Source organism: Labrus mixtus, chromosome 3, assembly GCF_963584025.1.
Source record: "Labrus mixtus chromosome 3, fLabMix1.1, whole genome shotgun sequence".
NCBI classification, from domain to species: domain Eukaryota; kingdom Metazoa; phylum Chordata; class Actinopteri; order Labriformes; family Labridae; genus Labrus; species Labrus mixtus.
In genome coordinates, this window is record NC_083614.1 from 6615761 (window position 1) to 6634997 (window position 19237).

The 19237-nt window shown below is 40.5% G+C and overlaps 1 protein-coding gene across 1 annotated transcript; it reads right to left on the reverse strand.

The window, feature by feature from the left end:
• Positions 1-779: 779 nt before the first annotated feature.
• On the reverse strand, positions 780-8923 carry tmem45a (transmembrane protein 45a). The gene is made up of 6 exons (XM_061030034.1): positions 8697-8923; positions 5144-5351; positions 4138-4350; positions 3292-3476; positions 2802-2944; positions 780-1440 (listed from the first exon to the last, which is right to left on the reverse strand). The coding sequence occupies exons 2-6, from the start codon at positions 5337-5339 to the stop codon at positions 1344-1346; spliced, it is 834 nt and encodes a 277-aa protein (XP_060886017.1). The 5' UTR covers positions 5340-5351; positions 8697-8923; the 3' UTR covers positions 780-1343.
• Between the last annotated feature and the right edge of the window lie 10314 nt (positions 8924-19237).

Here is a 19237-nt window from a genome sequence, read left to right on the forward strand (position 1 = left end):
TTCGCAATAGACAATCTTTGTTAAGGACCATATCCAAAAAGATGTTTATAATTCACAATATATTATTTAAGAGCCATTAAACACTTTGCTTCTGAGATGATTCTGATTCATGAATATTTGATATACGATTTAAATAATATATTGGGAGCAGGATATAACATTTCTAATATTTTTATACAAATATTTCTACTGGTTAAAATATGGATAGGTCTAATCAAGAAAAAATGTGAATCTAGCCAAGTCGTTTCCATTTGGGAAATCGCCACAAACTCTAATAAAGTAGCACAACATGATTTAAAAATAGATATAAATTGATTCTACAGTAAATTAGGATTAAATAGAACCCTTGATATACTCTTCTTGTTCTGATGTGAAAAGTATTTTATAACCAATAGTAGTATTTTTAACCAGAACTTGTTCTGGTAACTTTGTTGAAAATATGGATTCAATGAGGGAACAGTATGTATTTGATTTTTTGTCTATTTTTCAGTTTTGTCTCCAGTCTTAGCTTTTTGATTTAACGTACAGCGTTGTGGTTTGTAGTGTTCTGTTTGTTGTCTAACATCATGTTACTGTAAGAACTGTTTTGTGTTATTTGCTGCCTGAAGTAAATCAGATTTATATATATATATACTTAATTAATTTGATCAGTTAAATGTAAGTTTTCCAATGACTTCGTAAGTGTAATAAAAAACATATTTGGTCTCCTAACAAACAGAGTCCCTCCAGACTGTTTTTGTATCGAGCTATAGTAAATAAATACTGCAGTAAAGACGAGCTGTATTTTATATTCTGTATTATTGTAAAACAACAAAATGAAAAACATTTAAAACAATTTGAATGAACTTGTATTTTTTCAGCATTTAGGTTTGTTGACTCATGAAACAATCTGTGAACATTCAGAAACAAACAAAGCAGCATAGAATATATGAAGACATACAGTAAATATATGACGTGCTGGTGTAGAGGGTCGTTGTTACCACGGGATGGCGCTACTGAACACCAAAATCTCTGACATGAGAGTTGAGTGAGGTCAATGAGAAGCATGCGATGATTCAAAAGCTTCTGAGCTCATGTCCCCTTATAGGTGTGCAAATTAATAATGAAGAAAAACAAAGATATGGCAGAGTAAGTGGAAAGTATTTGGCCATGTTAAATAAATAGCATTGAACAACAATAGTAAGGCTAAATATGATTAAATAAGGCAGAGGTAGAGAAATGTCTCTAACGCTTTGAGACACAAAGTCTTTGTCCTTTCTTCTGCCTCGCTTTTAGTCGCACTGCTGATAGAAGCCGTCAACATCATATCCCTGATTTGGTTGTTTATTTGTACAACGACGTCTTCATAAAATCTCATCCTCGGACTCCGGATCTCTGTCTCTGGGCTTCAGAAGCCCCATTTCCATCGGAGGAGTCCTCTTTAATCTGGAGCGAACAACACTACAGAGACACACAAACAGAAACTACGATTAGAGACACACAGGTTGATGATCTCGATGGGCATGAATGAGCAACCAAAGACACGATTATGTCACTCTGGGTCAGTTCGACAGCCAACAATGCTTGTTCTCATCTAGGTTTCTTGTTACTATTTGGATACGATAAAAAACTATAACCAAAACAGTTGTTTAAAGGCCCTTTTCCTAATATAATCCAGTGAAGTTACAGGAGACCTCATATCTTAATTTGACTACATCTGTTTGTTTTATTCAGTGTTTTTCATTATGAATTTACAACGATACTGATCTGTATATAACATTATGTTTGCACGACTGCAACCCTGACATCCTGCAGATGATTAGACATTTTAAACCTGACTATTTCTCAAACTAAGTATCTTAACATGTAACTGGAAAATGTGCAGGTAAATGGTGAAAAAATACATGAAGGTTGTGCAATAACAAAAAGTCTATTTAGAAAGGGGTCTGAATTCTGACATCATTTTTTATTCTTTTTGAATAGTAATCCAAGTTTAATTTAACTCAGGCACCAAATAGTTCTTGACTATTTTAAGAAAGACCATAGTTTTTAGCTAAATCATTTGTCAGTCATACTTTGTTTCACAGGGGTCTCCTTGGTGAAAAAAACAGTTTTAAATCGACCAATACAGAGCTCACCCGAGCATTCACTGCAATAATCTGCACAATCACACCCATTGTAGCAGCCAGGGTGCAGGCTGCATCCTGCTGCACAGCAGAGGGCTGTGAGGAAGGGGTGTGGCCTAGGAGAGGCAAATTGTTGATTGTTTGCACCTGAGAGGGAGAGTGGGTGTGAGAACAGACAGAGGATTGCTGCACAGGAGAGTAGTGGCACAACTGGAGAAGGAGGATTCAGGCTGCTTACACTGTTCTGGGATGCCAAACAATTAAAGGAGCGTTCATACAAACCTGGAGTGGGCAGATTGTTTTTGCCTTCTTTGCTCTGGAGGACGGACGGGAGCTTCAGATGATCGTGCAGGTATGAGATTAGCAGTGGAGTGGTAACCCTGAAACCCCTCTCAGGTGATATCGACTCACTCTCTCTCTGTGCTACCTCACCTCAAGACTTCCGCTCTTGCTGGTCCCCAATCCCCCCCCCGCCCTGTCCTGAATTTATGTTTAATGTATAAATGAACTTTGATTTAATTGTATTTCGTAGCGTGGTTTTGTGTGAATTCAGACTTTCTGACAGACTTAAGGGTCTGTCTGGGGGCCAATTGGACCCCTGCTCGTTTTCAGTTACGCTACACCATCCAGGTGAAGACATGTGTATTTTGCAGATGTGTAAAGGTCAGGATTTACAGTGTGGAGCGGGTTTCTTACCAGCTGACGGCGCAGTAGAGCACGCTGACGAGGAGCATGGCGAAGGCGAGGTGCCAGGAGTAACACATGGTGATGAACATCATGTTGTTGTGATCCTTAAGGTCCCACTCAGGACCACGAGGAGGGTACAGGACATAACCGATCTGTGGCCACAGAGAAGAAAGCATTAGTTGTTACATTCTGATATAGGACAGTTTAAAATATTATAGAAAAGTTAAATATCCAAATCAGGAGAGTTGTAAAAAACGTCACACCATTACATCATAAATGAAGAACTTTGGAGCAACAGAGATTCCCTGTTTTTATTGTCTGATGGTAATGGAAGAAGTGTATTTGGTACTCCTTCAAGAATCACATACATGTTTATACTTTTACAGAAGAACAAATCTCCATCCCTTTCAGACAGCTGACTCACATCTTTAAGCATCACAGTGTCAATAATACCCGGCACTACTCTCGGAGAGAGTCATCTGCACATGTCGACGTTTACCTGCCAGAACCAGCTCCCCTGCAGCAGAGTGAGGGTGCAGCGCAGCAGCTCCAGGATGATGTTTCCTCGGTGGAAAACCTCCAGGAAGGAAACCAGAGCGTCGCCAAAGATGGCGTAAAGAAGGAGCTGATGGACGTGGACGTCCAGCATGCTCCTGCCGTGGAGATGGTAGAGAAAAAGAAATCCTGCAGGAACAAAAAGATAGGAAAATAAGTGAGTAATGTCGAGCTATTTATCACTTTTAGTTTCTTGAATGTGTCAAACTGTTAAATCACATCTTGACTGTGGTCATAACCTTGCGCACAATGTGGGTGACGAGTCTCCTTTAATCTCCTAAATAAGTATTTTTATTTTGATGAACTGTTTTATCATTTTGTATACACTGCATTATTGTACATCAGGGAATCTCAGTCAGTAGTGCTTCTGCAGGAAACACATGGAAATATAGTGCAGTAAATGATTAATTTATAAGTTTTACAAGAAACAAAAGTGAGAGCTTGATTTTTATTTCTTTTTTCACTTTAAATTTCTTTATGCATTAATCATACAAGTCTTCTTCTTTAATGATTTTTGTTTTTGAGGGGAGGGGATGTTTGGAAATAAGTTTTCTGCTGGTACAACAAAGAAACTGAGACAACTTTGGGTTTTCTTGACTAAAGATTTGATCGTCTACTCTTAATGACGTTGCCATAATAAATTTAAATGAAACCATTTAGTCTGCAGCACTCCTAAAGATGACGCCTGTGTCTGATAGGACATCTTTCAGGAAAAGGGTTGTAACTACTTGCTGGTCAAAATGAAACACAAGTCAAGACAGGGCGAATACAAACATCTTTTTTTCCTCACCCTCATTAAAGAAAGCGACAGCCAGCATTAACCTGTCGAGTGCCAGCGGGGCCGCCTCGGTGGTGTGAATGATCAGGGACACCATCGCCGCCAGTCCAAAGAACAGATACATGGTGGCGTGCTGCCAGTTCATCAGGTCCTCCCAGTGTTTCTCTGCAAAGTCGTACAGCTGGAGCCTCGGCCCGTCAGCTGCAAACTGCTCCAACAGCATCCCTGAGGAGAGCGGAGGAGGAAACCACTTGATTTTAAAATATTATTTTGTATACACAAGAAGAAGAATCTCTGCAGCTGGAAGAACACTGTGTACTTTGTCTTATTTGTTTTTTTGTAACCTTGACAGTAGCTCTGCATGGTTTACAGCTCATAAAACTCATTAAAACTAAAACCCTCTTCTAGCCTTTTGCCTGAAACGGTTCTTTTCAGCTACTGTCTCTTTAAGGCCAGCTCTCTTGAGTCCTTCCGGGGGCAGATCGCTGCAGGGCTGCCAGGGGAGGGGGGGAGGGCTGCACTCCTGGCTGGGAGAAGAGAGCCTATGTAAAGAGGTTTCTACAGCTTACGTAAAGGGTTAAAGCTGCCTGTTGAAATTCTTGGTTTCATCAAATCTCTCTCGATTTGCAGAACAAGCTGTTTAGCGCACTCTGCAGACTTCTCCTGGGATTACTCCTAACGTACGTTTACCTCGTGACCTGAGACTTTGCTCACGTTTGGTATGGGCGTCCAGCAGTGTGACACTAAATGTGAGTTTTCCAAGGAGGATCAGCGTAATAGGTCAACCTATAACATGACTACTTTTGTTGTAGTTGTTCTGAAATGACAATTAAACCTCCAAAAACACAAAAGCCTCATTTAACAGGGCGCCAGTGGCCTAGTGGTTAGTTTGCGCACCTCAAGTACAGTGGATGTAGTTTTCTGACTATCCACTGTCCTGCCTTTCTAATAAAGTCATAAAAAGTTACAAAAATAAATCTTTAAAATAAATAGTAATTTAAAAAAAAAACGTATTTACCAACAACAGAGAAAAAGAGTATGAGGGAGCTTTCGATGACCTCTAGGCGGCGCTGCGACGCTCTGCTGGACAGCCGCGTGGAGCCGATGTTCTTGTTCCTGCGGGTGGCGTACCACAAAGAGTGCTTCACGGTCCACCAGATCCCCGCGACCAGGAAGAAGCTCCCAGGTAGAGCGTGGCCTTTGAAGCTTCCCATGATGCACCACACCTGAAGCCAAAGAAGGAAACATTTTCAAGTCGTTGCGTTGGTAAGATAAGTTCAGTTTATTAGAAGTGACTTGAATATTCTTTCTGCAAGTCTTCCTTACGGCCAGCAGGGGGCGACTCCAAAGGTTGCAAAGGAAGAAAATGACCTCACTTCTGTCTTCACCAGCTGTCTGTCTTCATGTAAGAGTCATTTTAAATACAATCCCTTAATCAGCTAACGGCCGACAACAATTTAATTGTTAATTTTTCAGCTCTTGTGTTTTTTTTAACTCTTCTGTTAATAAAAGGTCACACTGTCTATGACTGCAACAGCAGGATGAATCAGGGTTTTACTCACATCTTTGCCTTGTTCCCTTTAAACACAGGTAGTTATTTTTTCAAAACAAACAAAATACTATCACTCTATATTTACTCCTGTGTAAATAAGGATCTTCCAGTAGCATGTCTAAATAAAGCTAGTGTTCAAGCAAGGCTGGCAACGATGAACGAATAAGACGTGTGCAGGTAAACGTGGGAGTGTGCCTACAATTTAGTTAAAGCGCATAATCAGAGATAAGTAGTGTTTGTGTGTGTGTGTGTGTGTGTGTGTGTGACCGCCCTCCAGCTGACATCAGTATGAGTGTGTCTGGATGGAAAAAGGGAGAGACCAAAGCGTCCTCTTCTCCTTTAAACATGTGAACCTCTCTGCTGCTTCACTGCATTAAACAAAATAGCAGATCAGGATATTCTAAGGCTCACTTCAGGAACTGACACTGATTGCACGATGTCGCTGAAGTGATTTACTCCTGATTCTTTTAAGGGAACGAAACACATGTCCGAGAAAAGATCAAAAACAGGCTTCAAAATCAGTCATTCCCTGTTTCATCCATTGTGTGCCTCCTTTTTGTTTCACTGTACAAATAAAAAGGGTATCAAAAGCTTCATAAACCTCTTTGGCTTTGGCAATTCTTTAGAAAGCAGGAGGGACATCAATAGTGAGTTTAGGAGCGAGCTGCATGGCTGCGCTCTCCTTTGTGATGGAGATGACTAGACGATATTCTGCCCGGCGACAAAGAGGAACCTTTTGAACGACCCACACTCCAAACAAACTGATTGTTTGAGATGTTAAAATGAGCTTGTCTGTGTCGGACGGCCCTCTCAGCGCCTGTGCAACCTCTCAGGGGCTGAAGGGGTAAACACTTCAGTTTCCATGACAACTGCTCCCTACTCATTTCGCTGGAGTGCGGCAGAAAGAGGCTCTCTGTTTTGGTTTGTTTACTCGAGACGTCAACAACAACAACAACATCTGTGCAGTCACGTTTACAGAATCACCTGTTCACTCACTTTTCAGTTCAAGTAAGGCAGTAAACAAACATTTCACACTCGATCAGTGTTTAATATTTGTAAGGTGAAGTAGATTTACTGAAGTAGGTGTACTTAAGCTCAGCGTTGAAGGTCTTCTGTTCACTTTGGTATCATTGTTTCTCTACTTTCTAACTCAACTCCAGATGATTTTCTTTTATTGAAGGGCCAGTTACAAATATCTGCATCTAGACTACTCAGTGCTTTACAACTTGGCTGATATTTCACAATTTAAACAGACATCAGGCAGCAGTCAGGTGCAATAAATATTACTTACATGATCAACTAATAGGTTGCATTTTCAGGATTAATCAGGAAGGCTATGATTTAGGGCTGGGCAATATATCAAGTTTTTAATAAACCTCATATTGTTTAAGACAACGTCATTTATATCGATATAATAAATGTTGTATTAAATAACGTTATATGTTACTACAGCCACAAGTTCGCCTGTTTCTCCTCTTGCTATCTGTCCCTCGTCACCTTGCTCCGTCTCTCACCCTGTCTGGGAAAAACTCAAAATAACCCCTACATAACAAAATATTTTTTATGTACATGTTGACATTGTGCAGCTGACTGTGGATTTTTGTGCAGTTCGAGAAAGACGTTCATCATGCAAGGTGTTGTTATAAAGATATTTAGACTTGTGTATGGGCGGGTCTGGGAATCGAACCACCAACTTTGTGATTAGTGGTTGTCCCACTACGACTGGTAAAAAAAAAGGCAATTTAAGCAACACCATCTCCAATTATAAAGGCATCAATGATAGGATCTGCATAGTGAGTACTTTTAGTTTTGACACTTTGGAGCTCATGTGAGTAACAACAACTAATATATATAATGCCTGGATCGTACCGGTGTGCACACAATCTATAGTCGTGCTACGATCGCAGGGAATTAATGTCGCCTCACACTCGCTCTTGGTGAATTCTCCTGATAATATCTGCAGTTGAGTTTTTTACATAAGCTCACTCGAACTTGCAAAAAAAAACTTGGGCGCTGGCAGGAGACACTCTGCAAAGTCAGAGTAAAAAAATTTGCAAGGGTTTGGTGCAAGTGTGAATGCGGATGGGCTCATTTGCTTTTGTAGGTCAAAAAGAGGCATACATATTAATTTAAGTCTACTTCATAACAAGCTAAATCTCCTCACTAGAGCTTAAAAATTGTTGCTCATGTTCTTGATTAAGTACAACTTTGTATGCAGGACTTGTAATTTAAATGTTGCTTCATGGGTATATTCACCTGAATACTTTCTTCACAAAAAGTGTTAAACTTCCTGCTTGATTTAGTTTGGAATTATACAATGGACTGATTGATTAAAGAAAAGGCATTTGTAAAATATATTGCACATTTTAGACAAGACAGACCGAACATGCTTACAATGTAACAATGATGTAGACCTGCATAAAAAAGAAAATAACATATTAAGCATTATTATCGTTTAAAAAAGGAAGATGATAAGTGTATAACCTGTTAAACAAACATGTAACACCAAACTAACAGCGTGTTTTCAAAAGTCTACTTAAGTTTGAATACTCATTGAATTTTACAATCTTACAAACACGCTGAAATAAACTGTCCTTCGTGGGATAATAGTAAGAGCAAGTCACTGGTATTTTGTTTATTTCAGCAGGTATGACATGGAGATTTAAACCAAAAACCGTTTTTGAGACATGGCTGGAGGGGTAAGAAGCATTAAATGCATAAAAACAATGGGTCTTGCTTTTAGAAAAAAGTTTCAAGGGCATTTTTGACCTGCAACAGATTGAAAATAACACTTAAAGAGCAGACAGAGGCACTGTAGCTTGTGGATATGCGGTTAAACCACAGTGACTAAACCTTTAAAAAACAACTTTAAGATCTATTTATGAACTCTGAAGGCAACAGGCTTAATCTTTTGAAGGTTCAATGACGTTGTTTATGCTATAAGCAGCTGTACTGCACTATAAAGTTAGTCAACAGGATATAGTTAGCTCTAGTGACAAGAAAAAAAAGTGGTGCTTACCAAAGTATGTTTGTGTCTGGAGATGGAAAAGATAAGTAGTCTGAGCGACAAAAATCAAAACATCATCACTTTCTGATCCCACAAATCATGTCCTCCTCCGGGAGAGATTTATTCAGATATTTGCTCAGTTCCTTGTTAGGACATGAAGTAAACATCAAATGTCTCCTATGCAGCCTCCACATCTGTTTCACAACCTTCTTCTCATTTTTCCGACTCTGAACACTTTAGGATTTTTTTTTTTACCATCCAATAAACGATCCTATTGGTGTGTTTAAGGGAGCTTGCGTCATCAGTCTGCACTTTCATTGGCTGTACTTTGCGTCAGTCTCAGGTGTCCACGTGTGCACTTTCTCTCCGCCTGCTCGTGCCCGGGTCGGTCCCTCCCTCCCTGTTTGGAGCAAACCGCTACTTTCCATCCCGACCGAGGAGGGCCGGACCGGCACGTAGGCCTACACCGAGTGAGCGGCTGGAGGACTTCCGTATCGCTCACACCCAGTTAACAACTAGTTAACCAATGACATCGCTTCTGTTGCCCAAAGTTTGTTTTAAAACACACTTTTATTTCGATAATATTTTTTAGATTTTCTTGACTCATTTTGGAATTTTGTTAAAAAAGTATTTGTAAATTTTCACTTAAAAGATAAAAGTTTAACTAAAGCCTATAGCCAATTTGTTTCAAATATTTTTGCAAACTTTCAGGGTCGAACCAAGAAAGTGATGAAACCCCTTCAGAGCTCCTGTGTGGTTATGAAACACTGAAATGAATCATGATGTCTCTTTATGACTTAGAAAAGCACCATCAGAGACAACAGTGATAGTCTCACATTGTTGTTGTTCATGTCTAAAACAGATGCAGCAGTCTAGGTCAGGGGAAGTGCTCAGCCTACTTCACATTTTTATTTGACACATTATAGATAGCAGAATGATATTTTTAGTTACTAAACACTACTTACAAATTTACAGGAAATAATCATAGACTGGCTATGAATATGTATGTAGTCTCAGTGACGCCACCCGTTTTTGAAGTGGATTTTTGAAGCCCATCTGTGACAGTCACCATATTGGAAATGCTGTCTCAAACTTATTTATTATCAGGCAAAGAGCTGGTGCTGATCCAGGCCTTACCCCTCCAGGCGAACAGCTCAAATGCGCCCGCCCGTCAGTCAGTTCAGCCACACCCCTATTTATGATTATGAATAACTCTAATCCTTCATAACCCCACTTTTTTTTTTAACCAGACTGTAAACATGTTTATTTCTGCTGTAAAAATGGGCGTATTTCCAATAGGTGTGTATGTGATTTCCGGGGCTTTTGCAGCCAGCTCCAAGTGGATCCTCGAGAAACTGCAGGTTTATGCGCTTCAACATGTGCTTTGGTTTTCAATACTGTGGTTGTCTCTTGGACAAAATCAGCATAGAGATAGGAAGTACCACTTTGTCCACAGGGGGCGCCAAAGGTGTGTTAATGGGGTCTTAATTATGTCAATGACTCAAAAAGTTGTCAACCTGTGGGTTTGCACCTTAAGTGCTCTAGAGATATTTTTTGGGGAAATTACTCTGTTTTTTTTGTTTCCCTGCGTGCACATGAAGATACAGCTGCATAAGCTCCCAGATGACCCATTTTTATTATCTTATAAAATTGCTTGATCAAGCCTGTTTATGTTAACCCTGTAAGAGAAATGTGAATTTGGTTTTCAAGTGGTGTTATCAACAGGCGCTGGGACAAAGTGCTCCTGGAAGCTGTCATTATTTAGAGCAATAATATAGTGAAAGGCTAATGCATGTACATTTAATATGACATGATTTAGCACCAAGCAGTCACCATTTGCACATAACATGACTTATATGTTGGCATTGACGTGATAATGGATTCAGAATGGTTCACATCAGCTGCAGCCTTATTACTTGTTTACAAATATGCCTCAACATAACCCAAACCAGCCCACGCAGAAGGAGATGTAGACACATCTGACAAGGCTAAGAAAACCTAAGCTTACAGAATCTTCCAGGTCCCAGGCTGGATGGTTATATTCACAGTGGTACATTAGCATCGCCTTATAGAAAGATCTATTATGGGGCCCTTTGTTAACACGGGATGAGCCTTCAATTAGTTGTTATTATTATTGGACTTATGTCTGGTAGTGTTTTAACCTGAACAATGAAAGCGTAACAAACTGAGATAACTACTCTTCATTTTTAACTTAGAAAAGGAAAAGCGGCCTCAAAACGAGCTCCAAACATGCAAAGGTTTTGAATAATTAAGCACGGGGAGCACATAAAAGAAAAATGGGAAAGTGAGGGTACATTTGCAAGGTTAATGGTAGAGTGGGAGAACTTAAATGATAAGCAGTGGAAGTCTACTAACTTATTGTCCTGGAGAGAGTTTATTGAGAAAAACGTTGTTTGATTCTTTATAAAGACGACACTAAAGCATACAGAGGGACAGACGGCCTGCTGCTGGAGAGGTTGTGGGGCAGCGAGAGCAAATTTAAGGTCTTCTGGGATTAATCTGTGATTAAAAAACTACTGGAAGGCCGTCAGACACAGCATGGAAGACGTTTTAAAAGACTGATTTTTGTTTTGGTCATGTATCTGGGATAAATGCCACCTCAACTTCATGGCTTTTCCAAAGCTTACAGAGTAATGTTGGAAGACAGTTAAAAAAAAACATGAATGATTTGAAGGACCACCTGAGTGGTTCAATGTGATGTAGTACATTTTTGTACTGGAAAAATTAACATTTGTTTTGAGAGTCATGAGTGATGTATTTGATGAGTGTTGAAAAGGATGGATTGAGTGTTTTTTTTTAGATTTCCAAAGTCTCTAACTAGACTCGTCTCCTCTGGTGGTGGAACGATCTGCCAAACTCCATTTGATTTGCATATTCCCTTTTCACCTTTAAGAAAAAGTGAAAGACCCAGCTCTTTCATGAACACCTATGCACTTAATAATATTGATGACGATTATGATGTTTTTTTTTTATAATAACGATGACGATATTTAGGATGGTTTTGATACTCTGAAGAACAGCTGTCGATGTTGTGCTTCCCCTCTGCTCACTGCCTGTCAGCACCTGCGTGTCCGATCAGACTTAAAACAGTTTGTTTGCTCTGATGTTGTATCCTCTGCTCTAGATCCTTGAAAATACAGCAATTAAAAAAATAATAAAGCCAAGAACCAGCAGGTATATATGGACGGGCCTGTGGCACAGACCGTTCCCTGGACCTTAGCCTGCTCTGACGATATACAAGAATGGCTGAAGTGAACTACATGACTACATCCTCTCTGACGTACGACGTTGGATAAAAGTGTCTGCTAGATGAATTGTAGATTTCAAAGAGCTTATGTTGTATTGTAATTCTCCTGGTTCTCTGCTACACAGGGATTGTTGTGCTTTACTGTGTGTAGTATATCTGTTTTTCATTTTATTGTTTGTCTTCTATTTTCTGATTTTGCTCAAAAAAAAAGAAATATATAATACTGTAAACACAAGTTGATCTCTTACTTAAAGAAAAAGAAAAGGCAAAGTATAGAAAGAAAAGCAAAATGCCAGAGTGCAACATCACAACTGTGGAAAACTGAGTTGTGTTTGTATACAACACAGCGAACATAACAGCTGCAGGCTCACAGTACTACAACTGTTTCACTGGTTATGTCAGCTTTATTGAGACAACATATTTTAAAAACATCCAAAAATTGTAAAGAGTGTCATGTATGTGAGTCAATCTAACAAAAAGAGATAAGTAGCTCTGCAGACACATATTTAAATATATCTCATTTATGATGTTCACTGTAGAGATAAAAAAGACTTTGATAACCCTGAATATAATTACACTTAAACTAACACTCCATCTGTTCTGTGGGGAACAAGCGATCCTATGTAATAATAATACCATACATCATACTAGATTCAATCAGATTTTGCTGTAAACTCTGGAAATGCAAGATACACAAAAGTGAAGCGATGAAAGAAGATTAGACCTCACATGCAAATTTATTTGCATGCAAAACTAAAGCTTATAAGGCAGAGTGATGGAGCATATGGAAATGAGGACTCACTGTTTGGAGTTCACTTCATGTTTACAGAGTAAAGACTATAAGCACACACTGTAAAAAAAACAACCTAGTTGTTATAACTTAAAAAAGTTAGAGTCTGTGGGGCGCTGGTGGTGCAGCAGACATTAATGGAGAGATGTCAGAGTTGGGCTGATACACAGAGAGCGAGCCAGAGCTGTTGGGAGGGTTGATTCCTTGCTCAGAGGCACCTTGGCAGTACTCAGGAAGTGACATGGCACCTCTCCAAATTCCAAGCTTTGGTTTGCAGGGACTCACACTTTGTCTGACAATGAAGATCAATCGATCAATGTGAACACTAGTGTGCCAAAGTTTTAATTGTGGAAATGCTGTTTTTTTTCAGGTACAGGCAGATCCCAGTTTCTCCTCCTCCAGTGGTTCAAACTGTAGTATTGTTGTTGATAAGACAGTTATCCTGTTTTGATCAGAGTTATCAAACCATCCTGCTGCTTCTTCACTTCGGTCATCTCAGTAAGTTCCTCTCGTCTCTGAACAGGATGTTTTTGAAACATCTGCTATACTTGAGTATGTACTGATTTCTCTGGTCAAAAATTCAGTAGATCATCAGACCAGTCTTCTCTCTGACTGTTTCCCACAATGCAAAGCGCCAGGTCAAAGATTGAAAAGACGGACAGCAACGGCTATCTTCCAGAGAAAACAAATACACAAAGCAGACAATTTAACCAGATATCGCAATCTCTCCTCCTCTGTATACCTATTGAAAATAATTAATTTAACTGATTCTATAGGATTCTGTTAACAATGACTGATGAGTCACATATTTTGCATTTCAGAAAATGATGTGGACGCCATTGATGTTGCCTGGACGAACAGTTTCTGGTGGTCTGTGAAAGAAATGGAAACCTTCATTTGATCTACTATGTCCCTGTGATGTCCAGAGCCACACAGGGGTAATAACACTCCCCTCATTAGTTGTTCACCAGCACATGTTTATTTAGCAGTCTACAATACAAACAGTTTACACAGTTTGATTTATTATATTATTATAACCACTATATATGTATTATAAGTTCCCCTATCATCTCCTTGTGTTAGGTCTATTTTTTGTGTTCATACCTTAGTTTTCATCTTGTTGATCTAAAGTTATATGAAGTTGACCCCTTTTATAGGCCTAGTTCTTATCATTTGGTTTGTAAACTCTATTATTTATTTTTGGTGAAATAAAAACCCACCTTTTCTTTAAACTTACTCCTGTCTCTTGTGCCTTACTCTTTGGTCCCTAACAATTGGTGGCAGTGGTGGGATCATTCAGTGAAAGACACAAGATTTTTTTGTTTCTTCAACTTTTGTATTTTTTTTGTTTTCTACCCTGTTTTCCCTGAAAGGAGGACAAATGCATCGTGGCAGGAAAAGTGGAAGGAAGAAAGGAGGGCCTGCCAACCCAGTGAATACCCGGGAAAGGCAAGCCAGCGATGAAGAGACAATGGCGCTTCTGGGGTGGTAGGAAGCACTGAGGGTGAAGGTAAGGAGCCAACTCTGTCAGAACTGAAGTCCATTCTCCAGGCCAACATGGGTCAGCAAGAGACCCAGGAGGCTAAGCATAATGAGCTAACTGAAAGGCAAGAACAGAGCTTTAAAGCACTTCATCAGTTTCAGCTTCTGCAGTTAGAAGTTCAGGCCAGAACAACTCCAGTACCTGATCCTCAGTTTCCAGACTCTGACCAATCAAATGTGGAGGCTCCATTGACTACCATGCACTATCCTTCAGCCCAAGCTGAGGCCTCTGCAGGTCCTTTTCACTCACACTCTGAGCCCAGGTTGATGACCCTGATGAGAGTCCTAAAGAGTTGTATGTGAGGCTCAAGGAGCTCTTTGGGAAATGGATCCAAGAAGTAAGTGAAATTACCAGCCAGCTAGCAGGCCAACAAAACCCCCTAGCAAAAAACTAATTTGTTATCTATGTAGACGGCCATACTAAACCCATGTGCCCGAAAAACTTGGCTAAGATGACACAAATGTGCTTTGTACCACGTCCTCACATTGAAAATTAGCTTAAAAATTACTGTTCTATTAAAAGGGAGAACATTGAAGTTAATGGAACCACTCTTAGGTCCTTGCTCGACTCTAGGAGTGATTAGACACTGGTACACAGGAAGTTGGTACCACCCAACATTGTCAGCAACAGTGACACCATCCCTATCAGTTGTGTTCATGGAGACGAGAAGACTTATCCAACAGCTGACATGTACAGTAGAAGGTCAAACTTACCTTTTGAAGGGGCGCTGGTGGCGCAGTGGTTAGTGCGCACGCCCCATGTATGGAGGCTATCGTCTCAAGCGGGCGGCCCAGGTTCACATCACACCTGTGGCCTCCTTCCCGCATGTCATTCCCCACTCTCTCTCTCCCTGATTTCCAAATCTATCCACTGTCCTATCTCTCCATTAAAGGCACAAAAAGCCCAAAAATAAATCTTTAAATCTTAAAAAAACTTACCTTTTGAACATTGGGGTTGCTGATAATCTGCCTTTTGATGCTGTTCTAGAAAGACACCTACCAGTTCTTTTTGATTTGTTGAAGCCAGAACAAAGCAGAAAGTGTAATGCTGTGCTCACCAGAATGCATGCCAAGCAATCCAATGAGCCCTCTGCAATTCTCAGTGCCCTACCCTTTTTCAGTGAGGAGTTGGAGACCACACCTGGGAAGTCCCGGAAAACCCGCAGACAGAGAAGGCAGGAGAAATTCCAAAAGACAGTGGTGACACCATTAACCAGCACTGAGCCACTAGGGTTTCAAGTTCCAGGAAATATAAGTGATATGCAGAAAACTTATTCATCTTTAGTCTCTCTTTTCCAGAAGACAAAGGAGAAGGAGGCTGAGTTGGACATCATAAGTGATGAGTATATCCTGCAAATGGCATCCTCTATCGTCAACAAGAGTCAGAGTTGCAGCTAGAAACACCATACTTGCCTTGAGGCTGGCCACCTGGGCAAACACGAAACCACGGCTCGCATTTAAAACCACTTCCACTGGCCTGTGCAGAGATGTTTCTCAGTTTTGTGAAAGTTGCCCTCAGTGCCAAATAACATCTGCTAAAACACCCCCCAGAGCTCCACTTCAACCACTACCCATTATTGGCACCCCATTTGAGCGCCTTTGGATGGACATTGTTGGTCCTGTAGAGAGAAGCAAAGCAGGAAACCGTTATATGCTGGTTATAACAGACTATGCTACCAAGTATCCAGAAGTCTTTCCACTAAAATCCATAAAGGCAAAAGCAGTTGCTCTCTGTTTGGTACAATAATTTTCAAGGGTGGGCTTCCCTTGTGAAATATCAACTGATCAGGGAACTAAATTTATGTCTACTCTACTGAAACAGGGGTACCAGTTATTGGGTATCAGGAGCCTCAGGACCACACCATACTATTCTCAAATGGATGGGCTAACAGAGCGCTTTGACCAGACCCTGAAAAAGATGCTCCGGAAGTTTGTAAACGACACTGGTACAGACTGGGATCAATGGCTGCCCTACCTTCTCTTTGCATACAGACAAGTACCCCAATCTTCCACTGGTTTCTCTCATTCTGAACTTTTGTATGGACATAAAGTTCGGGGGCCATTGGCACTGTTGAGAGAGATCTGGCAAGGGGGCAAGGGGAGGGTGGGATCTGTTAACGTTGTATTCTATATCATCCAGATGAGAGAGCGGCTGTAGAAAATAGGTGAGCTGGCCCAATCGCACATGCCGGACGCCCAGCAGAAACAGAAGTCCTGGTACGACAAGTCAGCCAGGCAGAGATTCTTTGACGCAGGACAGAAATTGCTGGTGCTGGTTCCAAATCCTAAAGAAACTTGGGCCAACTATACATGGTAACACCAGGGCACTCACACTCCAGTAGGGTACTACACATGAATCTCTTAAAATAGTGGGTGCAGCGAGCTGAAAGAAAAACAGAAGTGATGCTAATAAGAAGTGTGCTGGATGAAGAAGAAGTGGATGAACAATACTTACCTCTCTCTAGTGACCTGGTAGACCATGATCTCAGTTACCTCTCAGACGGCCAAAGGCTTCAGGTGAGATCTATCTGTAATTCAGAAGTTTTCCAGGAGAATCCTGGGAGAACAAATATTGTTGATCATGACATTGTTGTTAGAGAAGGTGCTTCTGTGAGAAGATTAAGTTACAGGATCCCTGAGGGCCTGTTGGACTCACTGAGGAGGGAGGTTGACCTGATGCTGTCCCTAGGATCATCGAGTGGTGTAACCCAGTGATGCTCGTAGCAAAGAAGGATGGAAGCAAAAGGTTCTGCATTGATTTCAGGTACCTGAATTCAATTTCTTAATTTGATTCCTATCCAACACCAAGAATTGATGAACTGATTGAAAGGCTAGGAAAGCCTTCAGGACACCATGGGGCCCTTTCCAGTTCACAGTAATGCCATTTGGGTTGCACGGCACTCGAGCATCTTTCCAGAGACTCATGGACCAGGTTCTTTGTGATTTCTCTGGTTTTGCTGGAGCATATCTGAATGACATTATCATTTACAGTAACATGTGGCAGGAACACCTGCAAGCTGTCTTGGATCACCTTCATTCTGTTGGGCAGACTGTCAACCCATCGAAGTGCGTCTTCACTGCTGCAGAGACAGAGTACCTGGGCCACGTCATCGGCAATGGGGTTGTACACCCTCATGTCAACAAAACCCAGGCCATAGAGTCCTGTCCCCTGCCACAAATAAATCAGCTTATTGTTTTTCGGTCCAAGGCGGTGGAAAGTTATTTTGTCGACAGAGTCTGTGTGAAGTTGTTCCTGGCTGAATTCAAGGCTTTGGTGTAGAGACTGAACTTCTTGGTGTACAGCTTCAATCAGTGTGATTCGGGTGTGGAGGCCGGTACGTTTATTTTCGGAGGAGGAAGTCCAATGCCACTGTCAACGCAACTCTCACTAGACCATGATCCATGATGGCGGAGTCCAGCTGCTAGATGACAACAAACAACTCTGATCGGACTTTTAAGCACATTTTGTTTCTGTATTCTCTCTACAAACTCCATTTCCTTTTTTCTAAAATCAGAATACAATTTCAACCAACCTGGATCCCCTGGAGAATTGTTTTGACGACTTTTTCGACCACTGTTCCAAAAGACTCTGCATCATGAGCACGGCGACTTCACTCACCAAGAAAACCAGGAAATCCAGCCACACTCCAGATTACAAAAGAGCCTGTTCAGACTCACTGCCCAGCACAGGTACATCTCCATCTCCATCCACATCCCCGAAACCCCCTACCTGCAACGAGTAGGAGAAATACTCCTCTCAATCGAAAACAGAGCTCGCCATTTTTAAGTTAATATGAATCACTTTTCAAGTGACATTCAATTAGTTGAGGTGACATAAACGTATAATATTGAGTTAACAACATTTTCATAGACTTGAAGTAAAACTAACTTAGAAGTTTATGTTATCATGACTTTTTGTCTTTACAGTGCGTGCATAAAACCTTTTTAATGAAGCTGATTGTCTCTATCCATGCCATATCAGATTTAATAGTCTAAATTAAACATGGACTGAGTCAACAAAACATCAAGAAAACACAGGCCATAAATAGTTTAAATATTAACATATTTACTGTGGACACAGAAGTAAATGTGTTACATGAAATTGGTTCTGTTTAGAAAAGGAGAGCAGCTGTTGAGATAATTAAAACCAATTCCGAGAAATCACGTCTGTACGCTTTTTAAAATAACACTGATCTTAGGAAACAGTACAATCATTCGGGTCATACGTTTTCTGCTGTCTTGCCAAGAGTTAAAGGAAAAGCTACAAGGATTTTCTTTAAAATTAAAAATGTAAAGACTCTTCAAAAACATAATCACTCTCAATCAGAAGTTTATTGTCGTGTCTGCACAGAATCTGTCCTGTATTGATGTCCTTAATATTATTTTTCCGTGTTTAGGACGTTACTGGAGTGGTGTGGAGCTCTGAGCCAATCACAGCGCACAGGTAAAGACTCATAAAACTGTATCAACAAAAATACATTGCTGTTCAAAAGTCTTCTCTTTGTTCTGCGTACACCCTCATCGTCATGTTGATGAAGGAGCGTTCATGCAGAAGGATTGTTGGCTGTTTGGGGGTCAGTGGGTCACACAGGCATGCACACATAGGAAGGTTAGAGGGCCGTTATGGGACTTTTGTGCTGGATGAAGACCAGTAGAGCGGCTTGGGCATGAACATATGGACACGACATGTGGGACACATCTGTTTCTTCCACAGCCACTGCTCCATGCACTGAAACACATTTTAAAAGAGATTATAACATCTGGATGTTTATGACGTCTGCAGTTTTTGATTATCTCTCTTGTCACATGTTTTACTGTTTTTAACTGTACATCAAAGAGTTCAGAAATAAAGAAAAGATTATGTCCTTTGTTATGTATTAACTCAACAATTTAATTCTTTGGTTATTCAGAGACTTATTTTTTTTTTTAGTTATCACACCGCAAATAACAGAC